At 43.9% G+C, this 16,294-nt stretch overlaps 1 protein-coding gene across 2 annotated transcripts; it reads left to right on the plus strand.

Moving 5' to 3' along the window:
- Positions 1-7,031: 7,031 nt before the first annotated feature.
- On the plus strand, positions 7,032-10,200 carry LOC143343591 (uncharacterized). 2 transcript variants are annotated; one of them, XM_076768631.1, is made up of 4 exons: positions 7,032-7,576; positions 7,637-8,446; positions 8,770-8,928; positions 9,739-10,200. In XM_076768631.1, exons 1-4 carry the CDS (start codon positions 7,384-7,386, stop codon positions 9,999-10,001), a joined length of 1,425 nt encoding a protein of 474 aa, XP_076624746.1. In that variant the 5' UTR covers positions 7,032-7,383; the 3' UTR covers positions 10,002-10,200. The 2 variants fall into 2 exon arrangements, with proteins under 2 accessions (XP_076624746.1, XP_076624747.1); XM_076768632.1 differs by having other exon boundaries at positions 7,637-8,413.
- Positions 10,201-16,294: the final 6,094 nt, after the last annotated feature.

The following is a 16,294-nucleotide window of genomic DNA, read 5'->3' on the forward strand; positions in this document are numbered from 1 at the left end:
ACTTATAGATTTTCATCTGCTCCATTACATTCTCCGATACATCAGCGCAACAAATTACTCCTCTACATTGGTCTTTATTAAGTGTTCTTTAATGATACTAACACAAGTAGCAGTTTTTGTTTCAGGTCAGATCTATTGTAGATCAATTCCAAGGACATCGAGGGAGGACGCTACAACCGCCGAGGGATTCAACCATCAAGGGATTCAATCATCGAGGGATTCAGCTACCAAGGGATTCAACCACAGAGGGATTCATCCGCCGAGGGATTCAATCATCGAGGGATTCAACTACCAAGGGATTCAATCACAGAGGGATTCATCCGCCGAGGGATTCAACCATCAAGGGATTCAATCATCGAGGGATTCAGTTACCAAGGGATTCAATCATCGAGGGATTCAATTACCAAGGGATTCAATCACAGAGGGATTCATCCGCCGAGGGATTCAACCATCAAGGGATTCAATCATCGAGGGATTCAGTTACCAAGGGATTCAATCACAGAGGGATTCAACCATCAAGGGATTCAATCATCGAGGGATTCAACTACCAAGGGATTCAACCATAAAAGGATTCATCCGCCGAGGGATTCAACCATCAAGGGATTCAATCATCGAGGGATTCAGTTACCAAGGGATTCAACCATAGAGGGATTCATCCGCCGAGGGACCTTTAATTACAAGTACATTAGTCTTAAGCTTCGTCGCGAATATTAAAATTAACGTCGAAGATTTCTCTATTGTCCGTGTTGCCGCGCCCTACCAAGTAATTATTGACCAAGTAGCTTCACTTTCACTCGTCCTCTCGTTTCCCGTTTCGATCACCATTGCTTTAATGTAGAAAGCAAGTGATCGGCCATGTAGCTGGTCCAAAAGATATAATCGCCTTCCCTTGGTAGCTCGAGATATCAAGGGCAGTAGATTCGATCCTAAGATCCGCTGCATGGTTTAGCATCGCGTCGCGTCGCGTAACCCACAATTTAGCTTCATCCCTTCTTAAAACAGATAATTGCTTGGTACCACTAATTTAGAAAATAGGAGTCTCGTTTTCTCCTATCTTCTCAATTTTAGTTCCGAATCTGCTAGCTCAAATTTCGACGTTAATTTTAAGTCTCTAGTGTATCCGCGTATGTGCCACGCAATTGTTTACCAACTAGCTTCTCGTTCATTCGTTTCCCCGTTTCTCGCTTCGACCACCGCTGTTTCGTAGAACGAAATATGTGATCGGCCGTCCAGTTTGTCCGAAGAATCTAGTCGCCTGTCCATGATGGATCGATTTCTAGAAATAGAAATCAATCTACCAAGGCCAGTGTCGATTCGATCCGAAGATCTGCTGCACGGTTCAGCATCGCGTCGCGTCGCGTCTCCCAGAATTTAGCTTCACCCCTCTTTTTAAACAAAACAATTGCTTGGTACAATTATACTAGACTTAAGCATCGACGACCATTGTACGCGTCTTCGTTACATGCCAAGTAATTAATAAACAAGTAGTTTCTTCTCCTTTCGTTCCCTCGTTCCCTGCTTCGATCATCATTGTTTCATTGAAGGAAACATGTGATCGGCCGTCCAGTTGGTCCGAAAGATCTAATCGCCTTCCTTTGGTAGCTCGGTCGAGGGAACATGGTTCTTCGCTGGAAGGTGTGGAGCTTCCGTATCCCGCGGAAGCGCATACCTTCCAGCGGAAGTCGATCTTGTCTCAGGTACTCTCTCTTTGTCAGACAACCTAAGTCGGGTCCTTCGGGCTCCCGGCGGGTTGCGTTGGAGAAATGGAGACCTCGATTCAAGGTTGCAGCATCCATCTTCCTATAGAGATCGAGTTAGCAAGGGCAGTAGATTCGGTCCAAAGATCCACTGTACGGTTCAGCATCGCGTCGCGTCGCGTCTCTCACTATTTAGTTTCGTCCCCATATTAAACCAAATAATTACTTGGTATGATTATCTAGATTTAAGCTTCGCCGACTTCATTGCACGCGTCTTCGTTACATGCCAAGTAATTAATAAACAAGTAGCTTCTTCTCCTTTCGTTCCCTCGTTCCCTGCTTCGATCATCATTGTTTCATTGAAGGAAACATGTGATCGGCCGTCCAGTTGGTCCGAAAGATCTAATCGCCTTCCTTTGGTAGCTCGGTCGAGGGAACATGGTTCTTCGCTGGAAGGTGTGGAGCTTCCGTATCCCGCGGAAGCGCATACCTTCCAGCGGAAGTCGATCTTGTCTCAGGTACTCTCTCTTTGTCAGACAGCCTAAGTCGGGTCCTTCGGGCTCCCGGCGGGTTGCGTTGGAGAAATGGAGACCTCGATTCAAGGTTGCAGTATCCATCTTCCTATAGAGATCGAGTTAGCAAGGGCAGTAGATTCGGTCCAAAGATCCGCTGTACGGTTCAGCATCGCGTCGCGTCGCGTCTCTCACTATTTAGTTTCGTCCCCATATGAAACCAAATAATTACTTGGTATGATTATCTAGATTTAAGCTTCGCCGACTTCATTGTACGCGTCTTCGTTACATGCCAAGTAATTAATAAACAAGTAGCTTCTTCTCCTTTCGTTCCCTCGTTCCCTGCTTCGATCATCATTGTTTCATTGAAGGAAACATGTGATCGGCCGTCCAGTTGGTCCGAAAGATCTAATCGGCTTCCTTTGGTAGCTCGGTCGAGGGAACATGGTTCTTCGCTGGAAGGTGTGGAGCTTCCGTATCCTGCGGAAGCGCATACCTTCCAGCGGAAGTCGATCTTGTCTCAGGTACTCTCTCTTTGTCAGACAGCCTAAGTCGGGTCCTTCGGGCTCCCGGCGGGTTGCGTTGGAGAAATGGAGACCTCGATTCAAGGTTGCAGCATCCATCTTCCTATAGAGATCGAGTTAGCAAGGGCAGTAGATTCGGTCCAAAGATCAGCTGTACGGTTCAGCATCGCGTCGCGTCGCGTCTCTCACTATTTAGCTTCGTCCCCATATTAAACCAAATAATTACTTGGTATGATTATCTAGATTTAAGCTTCGCCGACTTCATTGTACGCGTCTTCGTTACATGCCAAGTAATTAATAAACAAGTAGCTTCTTCTCCTTTCGTTCCCTCGTTCCCTGCTTCGATCATCATTGTTTCATTGAAGGAAACATGTGATCGGCCGTCCAGTTGGTCCGAAAGATCTAATCGGCTTCCTTTGGTAGCTCGGTCGAGGGAACATGGTTCTTCGCTGGAAGGTGTGGAGCTTCCGTATCCCGCGGAAGCGCATACCTTCCAGCGGAAGTCGATCTTGTCTCAGGTACTCTCTCTTTGTCAGACAGCCTAAGTCGGGTCCTTCGGGCTCCCGGCGGGTTGCGTTGGAGAAATGGAGACCTCGATTCAAGGTTGCAGCATCCATCTTCCTATAGAGATCGAGTTAGCAAGGGCAGTAGATTCGGTCCAAAGATCAGCTGTACGGTTCAGCATCGCGTCGCGTCGCGTCTCTCACTATTTAGCTTCGTCCCCATATTAAATCAAACAATTACTTGGCATAACTAAACTAGAAGATCGGAGGGACTTGGGTTCCTTCTATCTTCTTAGTTTAGTCATTCAGATTGTAAAATTGCGAAAGGGAGATCGATGGAACTTGGATTCCATCTATCTCCCTTTGAGTCTCCACTCGCAGCAACCTCCACGTGGTGAGACCTGGGTAATATTATTTAGCATTTAATTAATAATCTTTATTACTCTTAGCCGGGTAATGCAATTATTAATTAAAAACTAAATAATATTAGCAAATTGGCTGCGATCCGCCTTGCATAAGTCATCATAAATATAGAGTTTCTTCACTAGATTAGTTTTGATTCTCATTGATTCATCAAAGATTCTAGAGTATTGTCACAGACGAGGTATGCGAGTAGATCTTTCATTCAATGTATTTTTTCGGCCCATTTTTATGGGGTCTCGAAACCTCATTATCATTTTTGTGTCATTCGCAACGTTACCCTCAGATTTAAAAATATCAATTCTAATTCTCTTTTCTAAATCTAAACATCAATGCTAATTCAGTAAATAGTTTTTCAACTGACCGCCATTCATGAGAAGAGGCCGCTAAAATCAGCTCCGAATTTTCAGGTCGGTACGGCAGTCAGATTCGGCCGCGAAAGTCTATAAGATGAAAAGTTTACTCATATACCTCGTCTGTGGATGGACGCACGATGCATTTACCATGAGACAGTGTGCTTACCGACGTATCGTCAGCAAACAGTATTGGAGGGCATGATCGACGAAATCCGAACCTCGAAGTGAGGGTAATGCGGCATATTGAAGAAAACTCTTTTATTAGCTCATGGACAATCGTTACAGTGGGGCGTGTAAGCAATTCCACTGTTTGGAACATTTTAAAAGAAAGGCACGAAATAGAAGAGAGCATTTCCGTAGATGGATGTTACGAAAAATTGGAAAAGATGAAGATTTCGTGCAAATATACTGTGACGACACTTCCGACACTCGTCGCCAGAAGGCTACGCTCAACCTGTTCCTCTCACAAGTACTTGATCAACCACCTATTCCTTTATTTAAATACCTCAATCAACGGTTAAGTGTCCTGGCGTCTAAGGCAGGGACTGCTAGAATCGTCTTATTTGATGAGCCCTCCAATTAGAGGACCCAAATATGCACAATTGTATAACAATTATATTTTGGATAAGGATATTGTGTTTACAATATAAGATCGCATATTACGATTCCTGCAAACATGACTGTCAACCTTTTAGAAAATGAATAAGATGAATCGCTACATGTACCAAGAAAACATACATGTGGTGGTATGTGCCAAAAGGCCTGGTGCACCACTACATGCATTCTTTATTGCTTTTTGAGAAAACAAATTTGTATCTCTTTATTTGGACCATATGGTACGGAACAAGAGCTTCCATAATGTTTATCTTAGAGCGAACCGTATATACAAAGTCCTCCCGTTCGTGCATATAAATATAATATAAATAATTATACACGTTTAATAATAGTCGTTCGGCACGAGAATAATTAGCTGGCGAGGTTGCTGAATCCGCAGCATTGAGTAGCTTTTACATATTCCGACGAGTTGAGCGACCGAAAGAACGAGACAAGATGATTGCGACGCGCCGGACAACGTGTGCTCGTCGAGTTGTTTTCTTTTCGAATCGCGTCGTCGGTCTCGAGACATCGAGAACACGCGTCATCTGTTTTCTTCGGAAACGATCTGCGATCAAAGCGTCGCGAGCCCGTGCGACACCGGCGTTCGTCGTTTTTCACTTCGCGTGAAACGTTCGCGCGTGAAATTCAAGTAGCCCTGGCGACGCTAAGCAATGCAAATAAACTTGGAATACGCAGCGACGGACATACGAGCGGAATCACGCTAATTCAATTATAGGATAATTTTTCGAAAAGCACCGATGATCGATCGGCGCCAAATTTGGAAAGGACGGACGAACGAGGCGCCAAATATGAAACTTTAGCCACGCGCGTACGTTAATTTTTGCTAACCGCCCTCGGTTACACGGGACAGCCATTGCACAAATATTATTCCAACGAAAAGATGCAAATATTCTAGGCGCGAAGCGTCTCGGGTTTGTTTATCTAGAAGCAACGTAATCGCGAAATCACGAATGCAAGTAACCTTTCGTTCGATTGACTACTTTTACGAGCACACGTGGAGGAGCAAGGCGACCTACGCTACACCTACGCTATAGTCTTCTATTGTCGAAGCTGTCCCCCGCCTTTTAAGGTGTAACGACATACTCGTTTCACGGGCAGCCGATCATCGCGACACATTTTACCGTGAACGCACGATGACACCGGGCAAAGTATACGTTTGGTCATCGGAAAAGTGACGTCACTTAACCCCTCTTACGCTCGATTAAACTGCTACTAAGCAGAAGCGAACCCTGCTTTGCCCGGTCGTCGTAAAGTCTGACGATTTACACGGAAGGCCTGACGTCATCGCACCTCCGTATTTTCACTTTCATCGCGTCATACGCAACATTTCCGTGGACACACGGTGCTACGGATCGCTGGAAACGCGGTAATAAATTTAATACTTTACATTCGCCCTAGAGGTCCGAAAAGTTTTGCAGTTTTTCAATTTTCGCGTATCTACGTAAACGAAATTATAATTGTTGGTTTTTTCTCTTCTAAAAGAGAAAGTTTTCTTCATGTGACAAAAACCATCGACGCGCATGTTGCGTTTAGCGTCTCGAAATACAAGTCAAGAGGGTGCAGCTGTGCCCCTAGCTTGGCTTGTTTAGACAAAGTATACTAAAGTATATATTGTTTAGACCTATTCATTTTGTATGTTCCTTTCAAAGCGTTAAGACGTGCCTTCCTAATGTTTCCAATAAAAGCTTAGTTAAAAGTTATTCCTTCTATAATTGTTTTTTTTTATTCCACCACCTATTTCCAATAGTAATCTTTTAATTGCGAAACTTTTGTTCGATCCTTGTGCGTACCTTGCATTACTGCAAGTGTTTGTTCACTCAATCTGTTTCTGACAAAGTTTTATCATAAACATTTTGGTCCCCATTCCAAATTATTTATTGAGCCTTCCTCATATTTTTACAATTTTTTTTAATTGTCGCGACAGCTTTCTGTATGGAGAAAACTGTCTGTTAATGGACTCATTTGTGAGTACTTGTGAGAGAGCGTGCCCCACTGCCGGTAAGTGCGGGAAGCGTCGCCATATTGTCTCTCGTATTGCGTTTACGTAATTTCCTTTGGTATATCATAATTTATTTGAAAATCCCCATACAATATGGACTATTATTTATTCAAAATAAAGTTTGTTTCAACCTTTACTTACAAACCTACAATTTTACGTTCGATAGGATATAACGATAGCATTTTACGTTTAAAGAAGTACACAATATTTTGAAGTAATTTTGAAATAAATCGTAAGATGACAATTTATCGAAGGTTCGAAGCTTCGAAGCGAGGAAGCACGCTTGATTCGTTTGGATCGTAACCGTCAGCCTGCGTTGATAGCCGTTAGCGCGGTAAAAACAATTTGGGACGAGACGACCTTTCGCGACGATCGCTCGCCCGTGCCGAAACTGTTGCGACGTTAACGATCTTCGAGCCAGTAAGAATCGGATTTTCGAGCGATCGCGATCGGTATTCCGTATTCTTAAATTAGTCGTCGGTCCCGACATTCGTCTTTGCACGCGCCAGTGCATATCGTTTCCATGCTCGATAGCCCGAGAATACCGAAAATACACAGTTTGACGTAAAACGGGAGTTTCAATGTAAACAAGCAAAATCGACCTTAGGTTTGTTTCTTTTTTGTATTTGCACGATCCGTATGCGGTATCCCAGTGAGCTCTAGGAGTCGTTGCTTCTTCGATTTTGCATCTGGTGTCGAGAATTCGTTGCGCGATTAACGGCGAAGCCAGCGGGAGGTCCGATTCCACGTTCAAATGAGCCGAAGGGCAGTTCTAGGAAGAGCCGCACTTTCGTTCGATACGACCGATGGCGTACTCGACATAGATCAAATCATGGAAACGGATCCGTGGAAGCACATCGACGATTTCGTGCAACAAAATTTCATGCAAGACATCCTGAACCAATTCGACGAGCGAATGAAGCTCGATCCGAAACCCGTTCCGGCAGGTAAGCAAAACAATATTTATTCGTAGCTGAGCTTTTCTATTTATCGACGATTGACGATAGAAGCGAAGAAGCCGAGAAAGAGCCCCAATAATCGATCGAAACGGACGAATCGAGAGAATCTGTCGAACGAGACGAGTTCGCCGATGGCCGACAACGAAAATTCAGCGAGAAACGGAGGAACGCTGCCGAAGACGCGCAAGCAGGCCTTTGGGCTTCGAGGCAAACGGGTCAACGATACGGAAACGAAGGAGAAGAAACGAAACTCCGTTCCGAAGAGACAGAGGCTCGTAAGGCGTCGTGGAACCGCAACGTCCAAGAACTCGCAACAGCTCGAGAATGCTACGAAATCGAGCGCCGGGGAAGACTTTACCGCGAAACGATCGACGAAGAAGAGAACCGGGAACGAGAACGAGAACGAAAACGTCGCGGACATGTCTATTTGCAAAACTGAATGCGTGAATCCGATGGAAATAGTAACCGAAAACGCCGCGATAGACGGAAACGTAACATCGAAACATCAAACGACGATAGAAACGTTGAAGAACGCGAGTTCTTGCTCGACCTTTAAGACGAGCACGCCCGAGAGATTCGTCGGCGCCGTGTCCAACAACAGCACCGAGCCATACGAATTTCCAATAACAAAGAAACCGAACGTCGACCAGTGCAAATCGCTGCACAAAGAGCACTGGAAAAAGGAAACGTCCGCGAAATGCGAATACGATACTACGGTGGAGCTAAAGAACTGCGTCGAAAAACGCGAAGAAGAGAAGGTAAAGAAGGGGAGTGGCCAGAAAAATGGAAAGAAGCGATCGAGTAAGAGCGAAAAAGTGTCGAAACGTAAAAAGCATAACGGAAAAACAGAGACAACGGGTAAGCAGACCGTTACCTACGAGACGTGACAATAGAGTTCTGAGAATCGTTCGATGAGAGATTTTTATTTTGGAAATTTAAGTAAATTATCAAAGTGGGGACTGTAAGGTGGTATTTCTTGGAATCTTGGAATTTTAGGAACCGATTGAAAATTTATTCTTTGGAAACTAAGGCCACCCGAATGGTGGAGGATTAACTGTTAACTTCTTTTACGAGTGACAACGAAAGCAAAATTATTTTCGAAACTTTATTGTTGCGCCTACTATTTCCACGATCGTATAATCGCATTTGCCGCGTAACGTTTCTATTTACTTACTTCGTAGATGAGAAACAGATCGGTAAGTTTGAGAAGCGTCTGCTCAAAAAAGAAAAGAAACGACGGGACGGACAAATATACCGCGAGGAAAGGAAAGCCCAACGAGCTATTGAAAAATTCAGTCATCACGTGACGAGCATCGCGGAAAAAATGGGTTATTTACAAAGTACGTATTCCGTAAAAAATCTCGTTCTTGTAACAAATCACGGGGGAATAAAAAGTTGTTTATGTGCCCGCAGTGGGCAAATCGGTGGCATGCTGATTTTAGAGTTACGATATACATTTGAACGCTTACTTTTTCAACATTCAATATACTGAATGATATTCTAATTATACCGATGTAATGTTGAGACTTACTCCTTGATATACGTACCATATCTCAGTGTTCGAATATTTTTCTAATTCGAGATAAAATACCTTGAATATATTTCACATATATGTATATTGGTATTACTAATTTTACCCAAAACCTTCGTGCACTTTCATAGTATAGTGAATAATACTAAAGGTATGTTTAATATCATTGTCCTGATAACATTTGAACGTATCCACACTTCTTGTACAATTAAAATTATTTTTCAAAACGTTTAAATAACGCAGCCTGTCCATGTTTTCATCGCTGAAGTGTTTGTCAAAGATTTTTAACTTTATTCTTCGCACTGTGCGTTGGCCATCCGAAGTGAAATTAATCATTCACTTTATACTCGTAGATGACGTGTTTCCAGAAAGAACAATCTTTGTTCGAGCAATTTCGCGGGAATTCTATTCTGAATGTCTTATTTTTATTGCTAACATACGGTTTTTCTGGGTTACCCGACTGTGTAAATTATTCTTTCTTAAAACACGGCTCAAATTCCCAGAGTGAACACTTTTATTTAAGTATGTTTTTACTTTTATAGTAAATTTTACTTGGGGCCTGTTTGTATTCGATGCAACATTCATCTTTCATTGAATTAAAATTTCTTTTTTCTTCCAGAACGTCGCTCGAATTCGCGCGCCAACGAGACCAACGATTCCTCCGATTTCTCTGGAGAGTCCTCGTACACGAGTTCCAGCTACGACAGCTCCGCTTCCTGTTCCTGTTCCTGTTCCTGTTCCTCCTGCTCTTGCACCTCCTGCTCCTGTTCCTACGACCTCTCCGATTGCTCGTTTTCCGACAACTCGTATGGAACCGACGAGTACTCGGAATACACATTATGTTCCTGTTCGGGATGCGACACCTCTTGTTCCAGCGAATGATGGTGCCGTCCCGTTGCCATTGCTCGAATCGCATTTTTAAAAACGACACTCGCAACATAATGTGCATGTACAACGCCGTGCATAGCACCGCGCGTTAACCTTCGTGTTATCGCATAGTTTTTATACGTAGGCTACGAGAAATTATTTATTTATATATGTACGAATAAAAGATTACACGAATAAAGAAATTCCTATACAATGCCCCATAAAACATTCGCTAATAAATGATACCAAAACACGCTGACGTTACGTGCTAGTAAAACACAGAAAAATATTGTTCGAGTGATTATTAGATCATTAAATTTTGATTCGTTCGTTGGGAAATATTTCATCGAGTAATTGAAATTTTTATTTTTATGTAACGAATCGGAGATAACCACTTGTTTATCTCCTGTTCGTTATTCGATATTTTTATTTAGATAAGGGTTTTGCTCGTTTCTGGCTTCCACAATGCATGTTTTCTTCGCGTTATGTATCTCCAGGAGTTCGTAAACAAACCGAGATCGTGTAAACGGAGCGCGTAATATATTAGTGTAAAGACAGCCAATCTTGAAATGCTGTATGCTTGTGAAACCGTTTTAACTGCATCTTGCAGTCTATAAGAATAAACCATCTTGATTCTAACTACGCATTGAAACGTGCGATGATGCTCCAAATCTATCAGAACCAAAAGGAAATGTAGCCAAACAAGCCACTCATCATCCGTGTTGAATTACATTAAAATTACATTAAAAATTGTTTACAATGCATCAGTGAACCTTTAAAACAAAAGTGAATAAATCAATCAAGTATTAATGGTTCTACACATTCTATTGTTACAATTGTACACAAGGTTCGAATGAAACTGTTCAAATTTTCAAACAGTTCTGACATAGCAGTTAATTTTTCACTTTCCACGTTCACTAAGTAACCTTCGTTCATAAAAATTTACAGTTTCGTTCAAGCTTTGATTGCATACGAAAAAGTACTCTGATCGTCCTAGATAGAATCGATTCGAATAGACAAATCAGATACAAACCTAAATGCATCAATTTTATCAACTACAGGCGCTTAGTCAAACGCTCGCGACGCCCGATGTATGCAATTTTTATAACGAATCGAAACGAAACGAAATAGTTTCAGGACACATCGCATTACATCGAAACGGTTTTCTCTATTTATATCATCGATATTGCTGTCGTTGCACTGGTATGTACGATCCATCCCTATGGACGTTGTATACTTGACATACATTTTAAAAATACTTTCTGGTATAAACTAAATTCCACGTCGGGGTAAACGCGTTATTTGGCTATCGCGGGCGAGAGTGAGGGCGCGTGCCTCATCGATTCGATCGAATATTGCTTCCCTCTAAACGCTACTGTGACGGATGAGATTACACGAAATCGAGCACTTGCTATAGATTTTGATAAAATCTATACTCCGAAGAAATTTACACTTGCACCAATTTTTGCATTGGAACACTTGCATGTAAACAAACTCGCGTGTCCTGACTTTCGAAACAGAAACATTAAAATGGCGATCGACGATAAGAATTGAACTCATCACAGCCATTGCAATTGCTCGAAGAAATCACGCACGTACAGAAATGGAAAATTTAAATGTCAAATATCTTCGTAAAGAATGAACTTGTTAAGCACTTATTTCTGTTTTAGATTCGCCAGAAAAAGTTTGAGTAAAATCGATGATCCCACAGACGTGACATCCCCTTGTTAAACGACGCTGGAATCGCAAAAGGTTGGCGCTAAAATATTTACAGAAACGAATGACGTGGTTTGCGGACGAAGAGCCGATTCAGGCTGTGAAAAATCATTACTCTAATCGACATGTCGTACATGGATTAGATGCAGATTGTACTTGTATGTATGCTAGAAAGATATTTACGTTTATCTCTGAATTCTTTTTTGGTTCCTCCCTTTTTAAAACGTGCGTCACGGACCTTGATGTTTTAGATATAAAACTATATATACGGCCATTATATTTTTATTTTTGTCTACCGGCACGCAAACGATCTTTTAATATATCTTAGGACGTAGGCTCGATTTCAATAGTTTTTCCATTTTACCCTGGAGCTGCCTAATTGGGTAACAGCGGGGAACGATCGAAACTGCATGCATTTCGTGCGTTTGCACACGATAACAAGAAAGACTCACGAGTGTACTTGGATACCTCGCGAGAGAAAATCATTAATTTATCTCTCGCCGCAAGTCTAAAACGTACACCGTGAAAAACAGTTTCCTTGGCTCGATACCAAAGAATCGCCAAGACTCGATACGCCAAACCCAATCATAGCTAGTTTCCAAAGATAAATTAATCGTAAAGCTTATCTCAAAGATTTTTCGCGATATCATCGACGATCGAGGTTTCGATTATCTAACGTTTAACGTTCGGTTATCGATCGGAGGAGACGATCGTTTCCCCCATTAAACGGTGTGCAATGTTCCATCGTCCAGGGGGAGGAAGGGGGGGGGGTGAAAAGAAAAGATCAGGAACTACGCGGGTGTTTGATCGTCGTCGATGTTCCACGTCCTTTTTCGATCTACGTCTGCGCGTCTCGGCCGGGTCTATAAAAGCGACACAGGGCGTCGCGACGACTCCAGACGCGACATGCGCGCATTGCTGAAAATGTGAGACAGAACCACGTTTGCCGTTTTTTCGTTACCGTTGTTAACAGCTTCCCTCGATTTCTGTGAGAACCGATTCGCGACGATTCCCATCGAATCTATTCACATCGACTATTTCGAGTCGTGTCCGTTCGTGTTTCGCATTTACGGCACGCTGTTAGCTGTGAAAATGTAATTGTGAGAGGCCGTCGAAAGACAGACGTTCGTGAAACCGTAACTGCAATTTACGTCGAATTCAGTGTGTTGCATGATCCATGCGTTAATTCGCCTACGGCGACGCTTCACCCATCGTTCAAAGGATTTTATCGTCGTGGTAAGTTTTAAAAGTATAACTCCTTGCCCCCGTCGATCGTGATAATCAACGATTACGCGACTAAATGAAAATATTATACCGTGACAGGTTGAAATGAAAATAAATCGAAGAGAAAATACCTCTATGCAAAGTAGTTCTTCTCTTATCGAACGTTCGTCTATTCATCTGTCTCTCTCACTCTCTGACCGTCTCCTAGAATACCTTGTTAAACGCAAAGATACGCCAAAATATTACTTCACTAATCTCTCGCATGCGTTAAAATAGCACCGGTAAACACAAACGCTAAATATATCTGTGTCCAAAGTTTGTCAGAACGAACCGGAAAAATCCGGCGGTGATATACGAAAAAATAATCGACCGTCTTTTCTTCGTTTCGCGTTAAGCTACCAGAAACATAGAGGCGAAACAACAGATCGTAAACGACCGACACGATGGATCGAATCGCGCGATCGAAGAATTTAACAGCTTCGATGGTTTACTCGTTCCAAAACGAAAAAACAATATTTGTCCGACGAGTGCAAACGTTTTCGACGATAATATTTTCAGAGAATCATTTTCCTCTTATTTCCTTTACTTTTCGTTCGATTTTGGTTTGAACAGAGTCGGTGGAAATGGTGACAAGATGAATTTAGGCGCGTTGCCGCAGCGAGATCCTTGCTATTGATCTAGCTGGCTCCAAAGGTTCTGGGTTCACCCGGCCAACCTCCGGCATCATCCCCTCTTGTCGCCAACGTTCCCAGACCTCCGTGGCCTGCTCGTCCTTTGCGTACATGGCCCACCAACCCCCGAAATCTCATCGACTTTTTCCGACAATTTTCAATTTTAGTCGAGAAACCCTATTCGTCGAACCGCGACGTCGGCAAGCACGTGTCGATCTTTCGGGAATCGAGCACTTTGGCGTACAATAATGTGATTCTTAAAATGAACCCCAGACGTGATTCGTAAATTGAACATTTTTACCAAAATTATTCGTTACGTTAAATTATTCAACCCTTTGCACTCCCACTGGCGCAAACACGATACGCGCCATAGATTCAAGTTTCATTTATAATAACGCAAATTGAATTTAGAAAATGTGTAAATAAAATTTAAATTATATTTAGATACAGAGAATTTCTTTTTATTTTTAGAAGTGCATCACAAAATTGCAATTGGTATTGCCATTGGTATTCTCGGAGCATAAAAGGTTAATAGTTTAATAATATAATAGTGGATGTGTATATTGAAATAAATAATTATAAAAAATAAAGACTCTGAGGTTCAATAACATGGCTGTGTACAAACATTCGCTGGGGTCGAATTTCGCCTCCGCTGTACGAAAGTACTGTTCATTTTACGAATCATTACTGTACTCCATTGCTAAAAACGAGATCGAGTAGATGAAAAAGGGTAACAGAGACGCGTCCAGTTATGTCTTTCGTTCGTTTCAACCGGGAAGGGTAGAGAAGCAAGGGCAAGGACAACAATTCTTGAATCAAAGACGGACGACGAGAGACGATGGTTGTCTCCGAAACGTTTCGCGCTCGATCGACCTGCTGGCGTCGGTCGAAGTCGCTAGCAACGATGACGCAAACGGACGGAAAAACTTTTCGTCGAACTTATGATTACGCGGGCGGGTCTGAAAGAGCGAGAGAGATAAAAGGTGAAAAGCCGGACGGGGATCGATCGACGTTACGCGTTCGTGTGGTAACCCAGGAAGCTCGTACAAGCGAGAAAGAAACCGCGAGTAACGAGAATATGGTCTCTGATTACAGATGAAACTTCACGAGAAGAAAGAGTCCGGCATACACAAAGTTCAGGAGGTTCCTCTGAAGGAGCTGGAACTGTCGAAGGAGTACGAGGTGGAGAAGACGTTGGGCGAGGGCAGTTTCGCGAAAGTTTTGCTAGCTACGCACCGAGCGACTCGCACACGCATCGTTTTGAAAGCCGTCCACCAAGAACTGACCACGAAGAAAGACTTTTTCCGGGAGTTTCATTACTCGTACCATCTTAGCCCGCATCCGAATATTCTGTGCTCGTACTCCGTCACGTTCAAATCCGAGAAGTGTTTCGTTTTCGCGCAAGAGTACGCGCCGCACGGCGATCTAGCCGGAAACGTGAGGACCGGCGGCCTAAGCGAGGAGGCGTGCAAGAGGATCGCCGGTCAGCTCGGTTCCGCCCTCGAGTTCATACACTCGAAACAGCTGGCTCATCGCGACATCAAGCTCGAGAACGTGTTGGTGTTCTCGTTGGACATGTCCAAGATAAAACTGTGCGATTTCGGGTGCACCAGACGGGAGGGGACGCTGGTGAACAAGATCCGTTGCACCTGGTTGCCGTTTCAGCCGCCGGAGATATACGAGATCGTGAAGAACGAGAGGTACGCCTGCAAGAGGAGCGCCGATTGCTGGCAATTCGGTATCGTGTTGTTCGTGTGCCTGACCGGGAACCCGCCGTGGCAGAGCGCCGATCTCATCCAGGATCCTGAATACTCGGCGTTCCAACGATGGCTGAAGAGACGCACCACCAAGATACCGCCAACCTTCAGGCGATTCACGCCGAGGCTGCTGCGTTACTTTAAGCGCGTGTTCGAGCACAAGCCGGAGAAGAGGCCGCACGTCACCGAGATCAACAAGTATCTGAAGGACTCGTGGTGCGTCAACAAGATCAGTCACAGCGCCACGTCCACGTCGGTCGACGCCAGCGAGACGATCGTGAGGAGGGGCGACAGTTTGCTCTACCTTGACACGATACTCGACGATCAACGCAACGTCGACGAGAACAAGAACAAGCTCAGAAAGCTGTTGCACAGCTACGGCCTGGAGACCACCGTCGATCAGAAAGTGGTCACCAAAAGGATCTGGGAGTGGGTGATGCAGTGCGACTCGAACATCGGTGAGCCGGCTTTGGTTGGTAGCCTCGGGACAGAGGGCATGTGAGAGATGGCCAGAGCTACCAGCGAGCCCTGCCTCAGAACCGATCGCCGGGAACGAAAGTACAGCTTCGCTGGCTTCGGGGCCGATCGCGACGGACGAAACGCGTCCTTCTCCCTTTTGCAACCTGCCAAACAGACCGTCGAAACGACCGCGACGAACTTGCCTCCTTCACCCTTTCATTAGGCTGCCTCGGGCGTTTCGTCGTTTCCGCGTCTCAGCGTTCATTTATTCCCAGAACACCGTCGACGTGGACGCGAGAACGTGTGATAATCCCTGTCTCTCTTTATCTATCTCTCTTTCAGTCTTCTTTACCCCTTTCATTTCCTTCCCTTCCCTCTCTCAACCTTCTCTACAAGCGGACCAATTATCTATCGACGAACGTATCGCAAATGTATATGCGTGTAGAAATACGTATGCATTAATATACACATAGTTGCTCGT

Source organism: Colletes latitarsis, chromosome 7 (assembly GCF_051014445.1).
Source record: "Colletes latitarsis isolate SP2378_abdomen chromosome 7, iyColLati1, whole genome shotgun sequence".
In the NCBI taxonomy this organism is placed as follows: Eukaryota; Metazoa; Arthropoda; class Insecta; order Hymenoptera; family Colletidae; genus Colletes; species Colletes latitarsis.

Bases quoted from the DNA above. Each gene is read 5' to 3' on its own strand.
- LOC143343591 (XM_076768631.1), top strand. From the start codon at position 7,384: ATGAGCCGAAGGGCAGTTCTAGGAAGAGCCGCACTTTCGTTCGATACG. The intron at 7,577-7,636 runs GTAAGCAAAACA...GATTGACGATAG, and splicing joins TCCGAAACCCGTTCCGGCAG to AAGCGAAGAAGCCGAGAAAG. The intron at 8,447-8,769 runs GTAAGCAGACCG...CTTACTTCGTAG, and splicing joins CGGAAAAACAGAGACAACGG to ATGAGAAACAGATCGGTAAG.